The 18504-nt window shown below is 36.3% G+C and overlaps 1 protein-coding gene across 1 annotated transcript; it reads right to left on the reverse strand.

Moving 5' to 3' along the window:
* Positions 1-4026: 4026 nt before the first annotated feature.
* Positions 4027-9657, reverse strand: LOC126471287 (ubiquitin-like modifier-activating enzyme 1). The gene has a single exon (XM_050099405.1). It carries the CDS (start codon positions 9569-9571, stop codon positions 6416-6418), a length of 3156 nt encoding a protein of 1051 aa, XP_049955362.1. The 5' UTR covers positions 9572-9657; the 3' UTR covers positions 4027-6415.
* Positions 9658-18504: the final 8847 nt, after the last annotated feature.

Raw genomic sequence — 18504 nt, forward strand, 5'->3', positions numbered from 1 at the left:
GATTACATCAGTACTTAGACACAGGATTGGGAAACAGTGGTTTGTTGCTTTAATTTTGGACACCATTGCAGTTGAAATTGGAAATTTGTGGTAAGGTCTTATGGGACCAAACTGCAGAGGTCATCGATCCCTAAGCTTACACACTACTTAATCTAACTTGAACTAACTTACGCTAATGACAAAATACACACCCATGCCCGAGGGAGGACCATGACAAGGCGCCGGAGACTGAGCGGCTACCCCACGTGGCATGCAGTTGAAGTTGTATTCCAAGAAGACCTGTCACTCAGGTAAACTATATAAAGTATGGTGTACCACATGGCTCCATTCTGGGACAAGTTTCGTTTTTGCTCTATGTTAAAGCTCAGGAACCTATCAGCCCACATCACAAATACAATAAATTTTCTGATGGCATAAATCTGTTAGTCAAAGGATTGACGAAACAAGAGCTGCAGAATTAAATCAAAATAAGCACCTATCTAATAATATATATTAAAGTTATTATGAAACTACGCACAGTACAGAATAAGCATCCATTAGTGGGTTAGGTTGTTTGCAGGAGGAGACCAAACAGCAAAGTCATCAGTCTCATCTGAGTAGGGAAGGATGGGAAAGGAAGTCGGCCATGCCCTTTCAAAGGAACCATCCCGGCATTTGCCTGTAGGGATTTAGGAAAATCACGAAACACCCAAATCAGGATGGCCGGACGCAGGATTGAACCGTCGTCCTCCCAAATGCGCATCCATTAGTGCCACCTGTAGAGTTAATCATCATAAACTTGGAAAATAAAAATGCTACAAAACTTTTTGAGTATGGATCCAGGAGGATTGAAGACGGGTCAACATATAAAATATGTAACCAATAAACTGAACATCTGTTAATGTATAAAGATTCTTTCCAGCTACTAATTAAAAGAAACAAAAAATGGAGGATTTCCATTATGTTACACACTGGTACAGCAACCAGTAAGCAGAAAATGGTGAATACAACAGTCTTGGCTGCAGAATTCCTATGCTATTGCCTACATACAAAATGAATGTTATCTAAAACAGCTTGAAAACAAGAACTGGAAAAGTATGAAATTTAACTAATGGTGTACCAACACCACTTACCATGTGAAATGGACACTAAGTTGGCAGCACAATGTCCGCAGCACTCCGTATAGTGTATCAGGCCAGAGAGCAAAGAATGGGGCCTACAGTGTGTTTACACCAAATGACAGGGTACACTCTTTCGTTTTCTTACCTATAAGGACCATAGCTATCGTATAGCCAACTCCAATAATTTTTTCCATATTTTTAACTAACATAATTCATCCATAGGTTATCTAGTGTTATGCTTTAACATATGGTGTGAGCACACACTTGTTTAATTTTATTTTACTATATTTGACAAGGGCAGTCTATTTTTGCCAATGCCCTAATGGCGGCACCCAAAATCCACTAGTAAAAAATATATATTTTTTAAATTTGTAATTTTTTCAGTTACAAGTTAGGATAAAGTCTTTCTCATAAAATTGTAACCAATGTAGATCAATCTGCAGATGCCTTGTATCAGGTGGAACCCACTTCATGAATAAGTAAAGCAACTAAATCAGTTTTGCAACAGAGACTTGTTTTCACCACAATAAAAAAATTTCTACTGCAATATGACGTCTTCTGAGGAAACTAGTGCTAGCAAAAGTTGTTTCACAGCTCAAGAGAGTTGTATGAGCCATGGAAAGGGCAGTTCTTAGAATCTCATACAAGCTTGTAGTTACGAACCAGCATATTCAATCATATATTATAAGATGGAACCAGGATATACATGTCCAATATATTACAACACAAACAAAAGGAACCACTCCGAGCAGGAAAGGAGCTGTACAACACTACCTTGCAACGTCGAAATGATCACAGATATTTGAGCATTTAAAACGGCTGTTCATGCCTACCTATTGCCTAAGTGTTACTACGGCATAGCTGGATATTTTAATACAGGTATAGGAGAAAATCTGTGTACATCTGGTTAAGTTTGAAGCAGTAAAACAGATTGCAAAATTCAAGTCAGCTATGCACACGTACCTCCTCAGTAAATGTTCTTAAGTATAAATATACAGCACATTTTCATCATATCATATAAATTGTATACACCTTTTCGTTTTCAAATTTATGTCTTATACAAATAAGCTCCAGACAAACTATGGTCACAAAGATATTGTAAAAACTGAACTTTTTTGTTTTAAACCAAATTGATAGTAAATTCTTAAGCAGACTACGATCATGTAAATTTTTTTGTCTCGTTTGTGCAAGAAATATGATGTAAACTATGAACAAGTGATGCTGTACGAATGGTGAACATCCTACTGCTTTTTTGCATTCTTATGAAGAGTAACCATGCAAAGTTTATAATCACGTGAACTCATTTTTTCTCATAACTGACTTGCCTATATAAATTTGTATCTCTGTCCAAAAATAATGACTTATCAATAAAACAATAGGTACCTACAATAAAATGCATAACCTGTAATTAATTACAAAGGAAAAATAAAGTTCTCATTTCAAGAATTTATTTATATCAAATCAAACCAATTAGCCACAAATATATTTACATGTGTGTATACAGTTTATATGCAAGCCTTCTGAAGAAATTCAATATACACAACCCTCTTACACATTTCAGAATTAATTAATATAATCTGCAACATCAAGCTAAATGTCAATAGTAAACACGGAGGTAACAAAAATCCATTTAACATGCATACATTTAATATTAAGATTTACTCTTTAGGTTATGTGTCTCTTCTGAATAGGCAGGGTGTGCAATTTACAGCTGTTGGTGTGACAGGTAGAAAAATGTCTAAGTGTGAATAGCATGTTTGGGTAGTGTATCACTGACAAATCAATATGCTGCTTTCAAAGACATAAAATTTGGACTGGAATACTTTGCCACTATTACAGATCAGGTGTTCTTGAAAGACAATGACTTTTAAACTTCAGAACTTACATTGTTAACTGTAAATTTTACAGAAAACCTTCAGTTTCCTCCTTCCATTTGGCCACACTAAGCAGTACTGAAGACAGTTGCATTATCTGTTAATCTGCACTAGATACATGTGTTGCTCTTTGATTTGTTTCTCAAGTGTGTGTCAAAATGGTAGGGATCTTCAAAATTTCTGAGTCACTTTTGGAACATGTAAAATATAAAAATGTAAAGATAGTGTACAGGTCCACTACAGTACAGCACATATAAATTATTCCCCCTGAACAAGTTAACATTTCAACTGGAGCTCTACTGAAACACATTGCATACCTGAACATATCTGACTTGTTTATACAACATTAAATAAAAATGTTGTTACAGCAGGAAATACACAGCACCCACTCTCCATCAGCTAAACTGCAAATGACATTTACACCTCAAAATCGACCTACAGAACAACGAAAATTCTAAAACTGATGTTTACTCCACAAGTTCTGCTGTTCTTACCCTTCAACACATGAATGTACTTTAATGCCATGTGTCACATTTTACTGCCTAATTTTCATTTATGTTGATTCATCTACTTTGGACTGATGGAAAGAAAGTAATTCTAAGTGGTCATTTCACTGCTGTAAAATCTGCCTCACTGTGGAGCTTCCAGTGCTAGACCAAGACTCCAACCTGGGACTTTTGCCCCCTGCAACCAACTGCTCTACCAACAGTTATTCGAGCACGACTCGTGAACTGCTCTCTCAGCTTCACTTCCACCAGTACCTCTTCTTTTCCTACCTTCCAAACTCCTGAATTCTCCTGTATACTTTGCAGGACTTATGCTCCTGGGAGGAAAGTTCAAGTTCCAGTATGTCAATCAATTGTAATACGTCAAGATGTTTCTAATCAGTGTACACACTGCTTCAGAGTCACATTTCATTCTGTCTCATTGTCTTTGTCACTAGCAGTAAGTCTGAATCATGAGTGCACACTGCACTCAACTGTTACAGCTATTACTGAGAAGGGACAAAGGTTCTGTTTTTTTTTCTTTTTTTTTTTAAAAAAAAGATGAAGTAAATGATTAAATAAGATTTATTTTAGTGCACCCAATACAGTAAATCATGCAGGACAATCAGATGCACAATTCTGTCTACATGTGAAACACACAGTTCAAAAAGGTAGTACAGATACCATTTTACCCAATTCTAAGGACACATTACACATACTTCTTTGATATACAAAGCCAGGACTGACAACAAAAATGCATCCCCATTAAAAACAAAATTTATGTGAGCATAAACATTACATTCAATATTCCTATGCTGTTCTCATAGAGCACTAAACAATTTGCTCACAGAACACACTACCATGTCAAATAAAAAAAATATGGACACAGCACAGATATTCAACAAGACTGATAAAAAATAAAAAACAATATTAATACAAAATGCACACAGAAAGAGATGCTTTAAAACTTCTAAAACAGTGTTGCAGTGATACAAAAACTGTATGCAACAGCTGCACATTTTGAAAATGCACATATATTAGGAATGGCATCATCACAGGCAGTTGAATATGTGCACTATCAATAAGCCCAGCGAACCGTCAGTCTCCCACATATGCCAAAAAATTTTAGTTTTTGACCCTTTCTCACATAGGTAATTTAGCACTATGTGATGCTTCCAGAGTGAATGTTTCATTCTGTAATCAAACTTCATTAAGTTTCAGTGCTATTATAATTAAAAAAGAAAAAATGAATTTCATGAAAATATATTTTTCCTAACACTGTGCCTAAATAAAAATCCCAGCCAGAAAGTACTGCACAATATGCAAAATTGCATTTAAAATATGTTCTGTTATTGACAAAAATGATGCTCTTCACAAGTCAGCAGTTATTCAAGTATAGCCTTTAGAAATTTCACAATTTATACATTTCTGTATGAAAATAATATGCATCACCACATCTAAATATTCAACACATTATGTAAAATGTTATCTCAAAGTTTCCCTATATTACCAATCATCTGATTTCAACTGAACTGATCATTTGCTTGATCCAATGAATCTATTTATTCAGTATCTAAGCTTATATACCAAGGTTCTCATTACATACAGTGCTGAAGATTTTCAAGAATTTTCATTCCAATGTAGGCATTAAACTGAAGGCCATGAAACAGCTGGACTCTACACAGAAAATATCTGCATACGTCATTTGCAAAGCACTTGGTATCTTTCAATCATTAACAAAATAGAGGCAGTATTTTACAACTGCACACCAGTGTGGAGTGTAAGAAACTATATTACATGAGAACTTTTGTATTTTTTTTATCACTTCTGAAGAGTATGTTGATGTACACACATTAGCAAGCTTCAAAAATGCATTAGTGAAAAATTGTGCCATTCAACTTTGTAGTTTCACAAGTACTAAGATATCAAATGTTTTGTTAAAAATGAGCATTTTAAATACAGCACTGAGTACAGTATCCTAGGAATGAGAAACACTGCAAGACTTGACTAGCTATTTAAATCTTTAGATAAATAAAATTGCTCCAGCAACAATACCACATAATACTGCAGTTGTGGGTGGTCAACAATGTATACAAGTGGTAATGTATCTTTCAGAACTGTTTCAGACTTTCACATTTGTACTACACTTCAGAATTTGAAGTATTTAAAAATATGTGATAATCTTAACAGAAAAATAAATATGAATAGGATGTCTTAAGATATGAGCACCACAATTTTGAAGTGAAGCATGTAGAGATCAAAAGCCTTCCAACAAATTACAACCAAAATGTATAAGCTAAGCATTATTTCCACTGAAGACGGTAAAACAAATCTAAACGTTAAACCAAAATTAATATTTCAGCATTGCAGTTACATAGGCCTAGTCTAGGAAGACAATATCACAAAATATTAAATACTGATGCACAATATACAATAAAGGGCTAATCCCTTAACCTTGCAGGATATAAGTAGCAAGTTTTGCATGAAATTTAATTAAACATTAAAAATATCACCACATAATTAAACATAGCAAGAAACTACAAAACATAAAAAAGTAAGTACTTCACTTCCATAATATTTTGTCCTTTGGACTTATAAAACTGGATGTTTATCTTAAAATTTCAATACTGAGATCAAGACTAGAAACTGTTCTGATAAAAGATATGGTGGCAATAAATTAAAAATTCTAAAACACACACACACACACACACACACACACACACACACACACACACACACACAGTCACTCACTCACCGTATTAACAAAAACCTACAGACATTGCCAAGAAACACAAAGATGACATAAAATTTCATAAGGATTAACAACGAAACTGTTCCCCTTATGGGAAACCCCCCTGAACAATAACTGCATGAACTTCAGAGCACAATAAGCATATAAAATTAGAGGAGGGCTTAAAATTTTAATACTGTAAAGCATGACACTGAATTAATGCCGTCATGGGAGAGTGTACCGAACATATGGTACCTCAATGTCATTACCCTCATCATCATTGCAGCACAACTCGAAAACCAAAGCCCTAACATGGGGTTCCAACTTCTTCTTCGACACCTTTTTAACAATTTCTGACATAGGAAGAGACATTCGCTCTAAAGCTTTTGCTTTTGGCATAAAGAATGAATACAACATACAGACTCCTTGAGATAGCATTGTAATTTCCAACTTATGGTTCTCTTTAAAGTAATTAAGAAATTCTTGAAGGGTTAGTTCACCGGAAACTTCAAAACGATCCCACAGACTCCATTCATTATCATAATATTTCATTGTTGGTGCAGCAATAGGCTCTGAAAATGCAAAGAGGGGCAAAGCCAAATTAATAAATCCATTTTTGTAGCGATTTAATACTTTGAAACCCTGGGTCAGTTTGTATAGTTCAAGACAAATAAAACCAGCCACAACTGAAGTAGTAGTGGCAATGGCAGGAATTATTTTGCCTGCTATGAGCTTGCTTTTATGGCGATCAGCAAGCGGAATTCTGTAGTTTAGAGCCCTAAGATTTGAAGCTGCCACAATAAAGTCCATGTGGAAATTGGTGTCATCATCCTTTTCAAACTCTAGTGGCTTTATAGTAAGTTCTTCAAGATTCTCCCAAGTTGGCAGTGCCTTCATCAAAGAGTTAACTCGATCATGATCAACAGCCCCATTACCAGAAGCCTCTGCTAACAGAACCTGAGAATCATTTACAGCTATTTTAACCCCAGACTTTGGAACAAATTCAGGTACCTCTACAGTCTCCACAATACTTGCTATAGCTCCACGATCTCTGTTTTGAGGTATACCATACACTTCAGCTTTCAGATTAGCGGCAGCAATAATATAATCCAAATGTAATGGATCATCAACAGAAAATTCTAAAGGTTCTGGCCGACGTTTAGGTCCAGACCAGAATGGTTGTCCAGTGGAGGTCAACTGATCTGGTGGAAAATTGAAGAGTAGCTGGCGTATTTGATTGTTGTACTGCTCCTGCCAATGGCATCTGGCCCACTTTACACAGTCTTCAAAACTAAAAGGGCGCTGATCAACAAGAGCTTGTTTTACCGACTCCAATACCTCTACTGGCTGAACACCTGGTAATTTCAGCATCTTTTCAGCAAATGATGGATCTTCCAAATACTTAGCAGCATTCTGAGCACTGTGGCAAAAGAGACCTTCAAATACATCACGAGCCCACTGTAATGTATGCTCAATTGCATTTGGAAAATTTTTTAGCGTACAAATTGGAATGCTCTTTTCTGGCGGATCTTGAGATGAACTGTATGATTCTGTCAGAAATGGCACAACCACTTGTGTATTACCCTTAGTACCTAATGTGCCCGATTCGAGCAGAGGCTTTCTGTAGTAAACACAACGGCGATCTACATAAATACGAGCATCAATATTATCCAGAGCATTTGCAACACCGTCCAATTCTTCAAAAAATTTGTCGTCGTATATTTTTTCAGTTTCAAGACCAACCCTTGTTTCATAAGCAATTATATTTAAAGCTGGATTCATGATCTTAACAGCACGTGCGGCTACCGCCGATTTTGGTTTTTGCACATCTGTAGATCTGAACAAGAATTGTCTATTCAGATTGGACTTTTCAATCAAATCCATATCTGTAACTATAAGTTTCCCATCATCCTTGGTGCCAACACCCATCATCGCGAAGTTTTTCAGCAGTTCGCACCCTATCGCTCCGGCACCGACTATGAAGTACTTCAATTTACCTAAACGATCTTGGAAATCTTTCCCGAACACCGCTATCTGTCTATCATGTCGACTGCCCAATGGAGCACAGCAGTCTTCAGTCATGTCAGACAAATCAAGAGGTAAACATTCCACAGCATCAAAATATAACCACTGAAAAATTGGGTTAAATTTTCCACTGCATGCTTTCATGACTTCCTGTGCAACAATGCCACCTATAGCAGCATCAAGTGGGGCTACATCTCCCCTGCAAATTTTTGAAAATAAGGAAAGGATGTCAACTTGCAATTCAGTGTCAATTGCATTATCTTCCCTTATTTTCTCTGCCAATGTTAAAAATTCTTCAGAATCCTCCGAGTTCCACGCTCGGGGAAACTTTTTGTGTTGTTTAACAAATTCATGGAGTGCCAAGAACGCCAAATGAATCTGCATTGCTCGATCAAATTTTGCCCAGTCTGTCACAACGAATTCTGGACTCTTCAGAGACTCATTCAACGGTTTAAAGTTCACAGTTTTTGGCATCTTTACTTGGGTAACAATTCCACCATGGATATAATCGCTGAAATTACTTGTATCACCAATTGAGAAAGTGTATGGTCCAAGGACACGTATTTTTCGTGGTTCACAAGTATTCAGTTCTGTCATACCTTCGATCTCCGAGAACTTCACGAAGTCGCCGTCTTCGAAGCCATGACGTGCGTCGTCCACGCAAGCCACCAATCCTTCTGCATCCTTGGAAATACTCGCAATCATAGCCGACACAGGGCTTTCACCATTCACGTCAACGACTGTAAAGTTTTCACCAAAATCACAAAACACTTGTGTAAATAAACCACGCACATCTGCCACGATTAGAGCAATATCATTGGAGTGAGTGACTTCTGAAACTCGCAGCTGCTCTTCTAGCGTGCTTTCTGTCAAAACAACCACTTTAAATTGCTTAATGAAACTCTCTGTCAAGCTATCTGTGTGGACACTGGTAGGAACATAGTTATTAAGGGCTGCCAGCTGACTGTGACACGCTTCAGCCCTATTTTTGCCAATATCTTCTTCAGTAAGGTAAAACTGTGAATTCAAATCTGCTATTTCACAAGCAACAGTGTCATGCAACGTCACAGATTTAACGCCGCCTAAAATTACATTCTTCGCAATTTCAACGCCCAAACCACCAAGTCCTGAAATGAGAACGTCTGATGTAGCCATACGACGCATTGCTTCGTGTCCCAAGACATAGAGCTGTCTGGAATATAGCCCCTCATCTATTTCTGCAACACCGTTAACTCCGTTCACCGCCATGTTCGTATCACTTGAAACAGTTTTTACAACAGCTGTATATTTAGAGTCAATTTTGCGCCTCTTAGTAGGGGGATCCACCTCAGTAGAAACCACTGACAGTCTAGACATCGGACACACAAACTTCACAGTCACTTTCGTTTACGCTCCACAGTAATGTTCACAAAGCCATTCGAACTACATGAAAACGAACAACTCAACGCTATGTCAAAGGTAACATGCCAACAATCCCACAGCCTTTGTTATGTACCGATAATCCTCGTTACTGTAGGCAATGTAAACTTGAAGATATATAGAAGCTCAACCACGGCCTCGCGGCCGTGGCCTAGCTCTCCACCACCATCTTTACACGATAAAAACCTCCAGGATCACGTAAGGGCCACTTGTACGATTGCGGGATAAAGCAAGGAAGAAGCTAAATATGGTGAAACTGTGAGTAGATGTTGTACAACGACAATTTCAATTTCTCGAGTTGCCTATATATAGACTTTTCAACTATTTCATGTGATGGACTTAGACTATTCCATGTACAAACAGACTAGACTAGTAAGGATGGAGAACTGTTTTAAAAATTAACGACAGAAAAACTGTTTTTTTGAAAGAACAGAAAGGAAACTCTGACACTAAATAATTCTCTTGGACCTTTGTCAGATTTGCACGAAGGAACAGAAACTTATAGCGTAGAGCCGTTATTTAACAGCCAATTCAGGCCGGATTCACGCAAAACCTAAGCAGTGTGCATATGCATGTATGCGAATAGACAAGGAAAAAACATTGCATGAGTGACGAGAGAAAAGCAGCTCCAATTAAGCTATATGTTTCTTTCCAGGATGTGGCAGCAATAAACCCTAAGACGGATAATCTGTGTCCCGGTTGTGTTACCATGTTCTAGGCCAGCGCAAACGATGAGGCTAGAAATGAAACGAGAAAACTTCAGCACTCTGTTAGCGACATATTGCGTTGTTTATGAACCACTAATGTCTTAGATTTTTCAGTTCCAAACCGACATAATTCGTCTATATGATTCTGTGTCAATGTAGACGTTAGAAATGCAAAGAAGAAGAAGAAGTTATAAATGCAAAGATATGTTTAATACGTATAAGAAACAGACAAACATACTATTTGTGGACATAGGTAGATTAGGGGGATATTCCACACAGCATATAGACTTCATCTGAACAGCTTCTGTAAACAATATATGACTGAAAGAATTCTGGGATATTCTAAAAAAAGTATAATTAAACTTAAACACTAAATTAAATTCATTAACTTTTGCTCTTTCATCATTAGCCCAAGTACTGAGCCCTCCACGATCACCGGCAGATCAAGACCTCTGATCACATGATGTGCCTCCACCACCATCAACAGCATCAGAGGGAAGCAGAAAAAGTACAAGAACCAGGAAATGTTCAACTCTACAGAATTTTTGATACCTAGCCTCAGTTCCAGGACTAACCAATGAATATGGAAACTGCAAAATTTAAATTAAATGTGAGTGACACAGTCAATATGACTTCACACCTCTCTCATAAGCTCAATTATAAATCTGAAAATTTACTATCACAATGTTCAATTTTTACCCAACAAAACTGAAAAATTAAATATTCTACTAACCAGTAAGCGTAGTGATATTTCAGTAGTTTGCCTTACAGAGCACTAGCTCTGCACCAGTTTAATGAAGTTCATTTCACTGTAAATTTCAGGTTGTGTGATTACTATTCCAAGGGCCATAGATAAACAGGTGGGTAGCCACCTTAACAAGCAACATGCTGAATCTAATCAATTACCTACACTAATATGAATAGAGGAGACAAAATCTTATAAAGTGCACACATAGAATTTACAAACTAAATCTCATTGTAGATACAATTTATCATCTCCCCCCTCCCCTCCTCCTCGAGTAATCGTAATGGTTTCCTGCACAGATTGGAATTGTTTTTAAGCAAATTAACCCTGTGGATACATGATTTAATTATATATGAAGCGTTTAAGACTGACTTTCTACCCAAAATAGAAACAGGATGACAACATTCAATCTTGAAAAATTGCATAATCTACATGGCATTGTAAATGGTACAGCACAACAAAACACACACCCAAGGCAACCTTAGATCAAAGCAAAGCACTGCAAGTATACAATGTAGGATTCAGTGCCCACCAAGTTCTCACACTAAATGTCAATGCAAATAAAGTTAGCTGAAACCTAACCCACCTAAAACTTTATAAAAGGATTACACTGAAGTTAACTTAGGTAATCTAAATGGCCTCCTAAGTAAAGAAAAGTGGACAGAGAAGTATGTCAGTGATGTCAACAAGAAATTTAACATTTTTCTTAATGAAATGGTCCATAATTTTGAAGAGGCATTTCCACAAAAAAGCAATGCTAAATAACGCCAAGAGACATGCAAATTGTATTACCACCAGCTATAAACACATCCTGTAAAATGAAAGAATACTCCATAAGTTATGTATACAAAGCAATGTCTCCTCAACTACTGAAGTACTATAAAAGCTACACATTCATCCTAAGAACAGTGATGAGACCGGATAAAAGGATGCACAATGATGAGTACATTCACAAATCTAACAAAAAAGATGAAAGAAACGTCAAATATTATAAAAAGCACACAAACATAGAAATGAAACACAATAAATGATAATTAATCCAGAAGCTGCTGTAACAACTTTCAGCAAATTATTTATAAATATAGCCAATGATCTGGTCAAAAATAACCAGCTACAAAATATCTAACACTAAATTAGGAAAATCACATGTGTACAGGGTCAATATTCATTATTGTAGTCACTAAACATGGTGTAGTAAAAGCCTTTAGAGGGTTAAAAAATTTCTTATTCAGTTAGCATTGATGGAATCTCAGCAACTGTCATCAAGACATGGGCACTCACTATTCAACTAGTCAATGTGATAAGGCTAGTTGCTTTTATTTATTTATTTATTCCACATTCCACCGATCCTTGTTGTGATGAATCACAAGGATGTGGTAGGAGTCACTTTTACATCATTATACTGATACAATAAACGTCATGAACAATAACGAAAATGCAGCAAATTGGTGAGTAAGATTAGAAGTTGAAGTGAAATTAACATGGTGAAGTGCTTCAATGTCTTACTTTAATCTAACCTGGTGTAGACACCAGCCACTTGAGTAGTACTCAAGAAAACGTCATACTAGCGTCCTATATGTGGTATCCTTTACAGATGAACCGCACTTTTCCGAAATTCTCCCAATAAACTGTAGTCGACCATTCACCTTCCCTGCCACAAACCTCACATGCTCGTCTAGTTCATATCACTTTTCAGCGTTGTGCCCAGGTATTTAATGGATATGACTGTGTCAAGCAGCACACTACTAGTGCCATATTTGAACATTATGGGTTTGTTTCCCTACTCATCTCCATTAGCTGACATTTTTCTACATTTAGAGCTAGGTGGTTCTATCTGTTCTCTTCTGTACAGCAAAGATTTTAATGGCTAGTTTGATTACCCCCAAAAATTTTACCATTTCACAGGATAGAGTGAAAATAGCCAAAATAAGCAACTTTGATAGCATTCATATAGCCAACAGGGATAATTACAGCCAGGGAATAAGTTGCCACACTGAGTCTTTTTTTAAGGTCTGGACTATACCCAGACCAATTTGACTTGCCATCAATTAGAGTGCCCAGGAACTTTGAAACGTCATAATGTAATATATTTTGGTTATCACAGTTCAACTGGATTACTTCATTTTCTTGTTGCACTGCATGAAATTTCATATATCAAGTTTTTTTCAATAATTAATGTCAATCCATTAGATTGAAACCAATGTAAAATGTGTACAAGCACAGCATTAAATTTATTTTCTAGTTCGCTCCAGACAGAATAGTAGTGTAATCAGCAAAATTGTAAATTTACTCTCAGTTTTTGCACAAAGTGGGAGATCATTGATGAAGATAAGAATCAGTAAAGTTCTCAAAATGGATACTTGTTGCACTTCATATTTTAATGTGCCCTGGTCAGTTGAAACAGAACAGCCATCAGTACCATTAAGTATCATATTTTGCTTTCTATTGTGTAGATATGATTTAGTCTACCTACCTGTGCTACCACTCAAATCATACTAATCAGCCTTCTTTAAAAAATTTTGTGGGTTGTCCAGCTTAAGGCTCCTGACAAGTCACAAAAAATCCCAATAGGTGACATTTTGTCATTTATTGATTCAAAAACCTTAGTTGTGAAGGAGAAAATAGTCTGCTCTGTTGATATATTTTGGAAACCAAATTGGTTTTTGTTGACGATGTTGTGAATCTTGAGGTTGGCTACAGTTCTTTTATACATCAGTTTCGCTAATGTTTTCCTTGTTTTACAATACGAAATTTTAATATCTCTTGCACAACACCTTGCTGCAAAGATTCTTTGAAAACGTGGAATAGAAACTACAAGCAGACTGTCTTTTTTGAGGTCAAAAGCGTATTACATGTTACTGCTTTGAGAATTTGTACAGTGTAATTAGGGATTTAGTTTCTATATGGTAAAATAAGTAACTGCTATGAGATAGTATTGATAAATATGTAATTTGGTGGCAAGCAGGATGTTTACAGTTGAGACAGCTCCTAACAATAGTAGAACTTTGAGTTGTCTAATGTGTAAAAAGGTTAATAAAATATGAGAAACGGAATTCTATGGATTAGTGTGATTGTTGGATACATTTTCGATGTGAAAAATTGGAAATCTGAGACTTGATGATACTAGGATTCTAATTACATACCAGATTGACAGTCCATGGTTTCCACCACCTTATTTGCAACAACACGTCATATCATGAACCAAACGAAATGTGTGAGTGTAAACTGTGTCACCAAATTTGCAAACGATACCAAATAGAGCTCTGTACCAAAAGGACACGAACAATAAGTGACTATGCAAATCACAATATGTGAAATTTCTAATTTATCTTATTAATTATCACTGTACATTGAATTTGTCTGACTATTTGGCTGCAATAAACTTATTATTAAAAAAGTAGTACACCCCACACCTCAATCAAATTAGACTTCTTTTACTCATGCTGAAGAACAAAATTAAAGACACTCAACAAAACAAGAACATATACATAAACTTAAGAAAAATATACAAATCTGAAATTAAACAGCAAAAATTAAAGCAAATGAAGAATATATTTTAAATTCTAAAAAGAATGTAATGCTGCCTGGAACATAGTTAAAAGTATAGATAAACATGGCAAAGGGAAAAATCGGTAACTCAATTAGTTGTAACACTCTCAACGAGCACTGCATAAATTCGGTAAATGCCTATGCACCAAAAGGTGGTGATTTAACTGATGCAGAAGCTTTTCTTTTGTAATCACAGAATAAAATGGATAAAATATTTAACTGGAGTAGAAAAACTGCTACAGAGATAAATAACTTTGCAAACAAGCTGAACAACTCTAGAACAGAAGACTACTATGGATTCAGAAACTTTGTAATAAAGGCTATAATTAAGGAAATTAGAACTACTGTAATCTACCTTGGAAATAAAACCCTTGATGATGGCGTTTTGCCTGATTACCTAAAAATTACAGATACATTCTCCATATACAAAAAGGGCGACAGAAAAATACCAGATAACTATAGACCAATATCAGTTGTCCCTATACTGGCCAAAAACATAGAGAGCTGTTCCCACACACACAGATTTACACGCATTTTGAGAGCAATAAATTACTTAATGACAGCCAGTTTGGATTTAGAACTAATCAGTCAACCATAAAAGTTATTGAAAGCCTAATAATTGAAATCCACAATGTTTTTGAAAGGAAACTGACCACCTGTGCAACACTTATAGACTTAAGCAAAGCATTTGATTCAGTATTGCATGAGATAATAGTTAAAAAATTATAATATTATGGTATTGTAGACAAACCACTTATATTGATTAAATAATACCTAAATAATAGGCAACAGTTAGTGTATGTGAACATTGAAAAGTCAGAACCAATGAAGATTAAGAGAGAAATTCCACAGGATTCTGTTCTTGGATCCTTCCTCTTTATTGGCTATGTTAATGACTTCTCAAACTATATAGCCTGCAAAAATGTCATATATGGTGATGATATGATCATGATCTCCACAAGTGTGAGTATGCAAGAGATGGTAAACAAAAATAATGAACTTTTTGAAAAATGTAGGTTGTGGTGCGTTGCTAACCAGTTATGTATAAACAACACAAAAACAATGGAAATTTATTATAATCTGAAGGCACAGAAAGAAGATAATCACAGTGTTATACTACTGGGACTAAAAATAGACCAAAGGCTCTCATGGGATAACCATATAAGCTATCTGACAGTCGAACTTACAAGTATGATATTGCTGCTGTATAATGTGAGATATTCTGTCAGTAAAAGTTTACTGATGCTTTGCTACTATGCATTCTTTCAGTCACAGCAACAATATGGGATTCTGTTATGGGGCAATTCAACAGGCACAAACTGTGTATTCAAATGACAAAAAAAGCAATTATATGTAAACGAGGATTGGGTCCATGAGAATCCTCTAAGGAGCGCTTCAGCTTATTAAACAAAATGACCCTCCCAAGTCTCTACATGTATAACTGCTTAATATAAGCACAATATACAACAATATACACAGAGAATGAATTTACATTTGCACACCACTACTAATAAATGCATACTTGATATACCGCACTCTAGGCTATCAGAGACACACAACAGTCACAAACATGTAAGTAGAAAGTTATATAATAAACTGCCACAATCAGTCAAAACGCTCACCCTCTTTGAATTTAAGGAGGTATTAGACACATGGCTTAAAAATAAATCCTGCTTTTCAATTGGAGAATATCTTGGAAGTAATTTGGAAGGAATGTATAAACAATGAAATACTGAAACTATAATTAACTAAATGTGTAAAACTGTGTAATTAATTCTTGAATGTAAACTATATAATGATTATTACTGAAATCTTCTGGTTAGTATGAAGTTTATGTATTTATGTGTAAATGATGATGTGTGTAAAATGTTAAAATTACTAAGATGTCAGATAATTACATAACATTAAGTGAATTAGAAGTACAGGCTGCACTGAATAACTATGAAGAAGAGAAAAAGTAAAAAAAATTCAGAATGAAGAGTATGGAGAGAGTGATGTTAAAAAAATAAATAAGAGTGAAAGAATGTAAATGTGTATTAACCATAGCAAAGATAAAGTTTTTGGATTAAAACCTGTTGGTACATTTAAATTTGTTAGTTCTTTGCCAATTAATTCAACAGTGATAAATTAACAATTGGCAAAAAGAAATATGAAGTTACAAATGGATGATGAATCTTTTAAGTAAAATGTAAATATCTGTGAATGATATGGGTTCCAAGTTTGATGCTGTTGATTTATCGACTTATGTGGATATATTGTACCATTCAGGAGCATCCTATTCTGATTTTAATCCAAAGAAAATAAAATCAGATAGAAACAAAAAACATAAAGTTTTGATAAAAGAGTTTGTTGGTGTCTACATCCCCAGCTTAAGACAATCACTGACAAGTCAAGCTCCGATGCAGAACATGCCAGATCGCATTTCGTCCATTAGGTATCCAATATTGCTTCCTGACAGATGTATGCAACAGTTGACATCCAGCATGGGAAAGATGACGATTTTCACTTTCCACTATTAGTCTTGTGAGATGACGATGAGGTTGTGCTATTAGTTGATTCTTTGCCTCATATGACAGATCAGTATTTCGTAGCCTGCCACAAACCCGTAGTAATCTTGTGTCATCGAGGATAGGATGCAATGATTCGAGCTGCCTGTTCTGTTCTACTAGCTTATTAATCTCCAATTGGTAGATTCCTGTTGCATCTCTAGCTTTTTGTGCTATTCTGACTTCCATAGCAAGGCATCGTGCAGTTCATTGCAAATCAAGTCAGCAGTTACTCTTGTTTCCCTTGTAGTTGTGCTGTAATTAATAAATCTGATACGCTATGACATTATCTGCTGTAATCGTGACAAGTTCGAGAATCGACAAATGAGATCACCGTGGATTACTTTGTCGATGTGACAGAGGGCTTTGGCTTTTCTTTCTGGCAACTTCTGAGGTGCTAGAGGCATCTAATAATGGTCTTGAAGTGGCATCTTCCTTAATCCAGACTTGTCGTTCCTACCATAGGCTGTTTTCTTGCAGCAGGCCAGAGTGCCCGAACGATTCTAGGCGCTACAGTCTGGAACTGCGCGACCGCTACAGTCGCAGGTTCGAATCCTGCCTCAGGCATGGATGTGTGGGATGGCCTTAGGTTAGTTAGGTTTAAGTAGTTCTAAGTTCTAGGGAACTGATGACCTCAGAAGTTAAGTCCCATAGTGCTCAGAGCCATTTTTTGTTTTCTTGCAGGTCTGCAGGAGACACTCCTCGCAAAGTCAGATCAGCTGGGTTTTCCATTACAGATACATGGCTCCATACCGCAGCTTCTGTGGTGACCTGTATCTCATAAACACAGTTCCCCACAGACGTCTTTGACTGCGTGGGTGGAGCTGCGAGCGATGAATGAATCCACAGGTAAGTTCGCTTAATGTTTATACCCAGAGCGCGAATAACAGGAGCTCACTTTGTTTTATCGTGCAATAGAGGCGAGAGTGTCACTGATATAATATGCGAGTTGGGGTGGCAGTCACTGAAACAAAGGTGGTTTTCCTTGTGATGAGATCTATTTACGAAATTTCAATCACCAACTTTCTCTTCAGAATTCTTAAATATTTTGTTGACACCCACGTATGTAGGGAGAAATGATCATCATAATAAAATAAGAGAAATCTGAGCTTGAATGGAAAGATTTAGGTGTCCCTTTTTCCCACGCTCCATTCGGTATGTATGTATGTATGTATGTATGTATGCACGTAGTATGAAAATGGTTCGATGAACCCTCTGCCAGGCCCTTAAGTGTGAATTACAGAGTAACCATGTAGATGTAGATGTAACATGCTGCAGTAGTCGTGAAAGGAAGAGAGCCCCACAGAGCTCCAAGCGAGACAA

Source organism: Schistocerca serialis, chromosome 3 (assembly GCF_023864345.2).
Source record: "Schistocerca serialis cubense isolate TAMUIC-IGC-003099 chromosome 3, iqSchSeri2.2, whole genome shotgun sequence".
Taxonomy (NCBI): Eukaryota; Metazoa; Arthropoda; class Insecta; order Orthoptera; family Acrididae; genus Schistocerca; species Schistocerca serialis.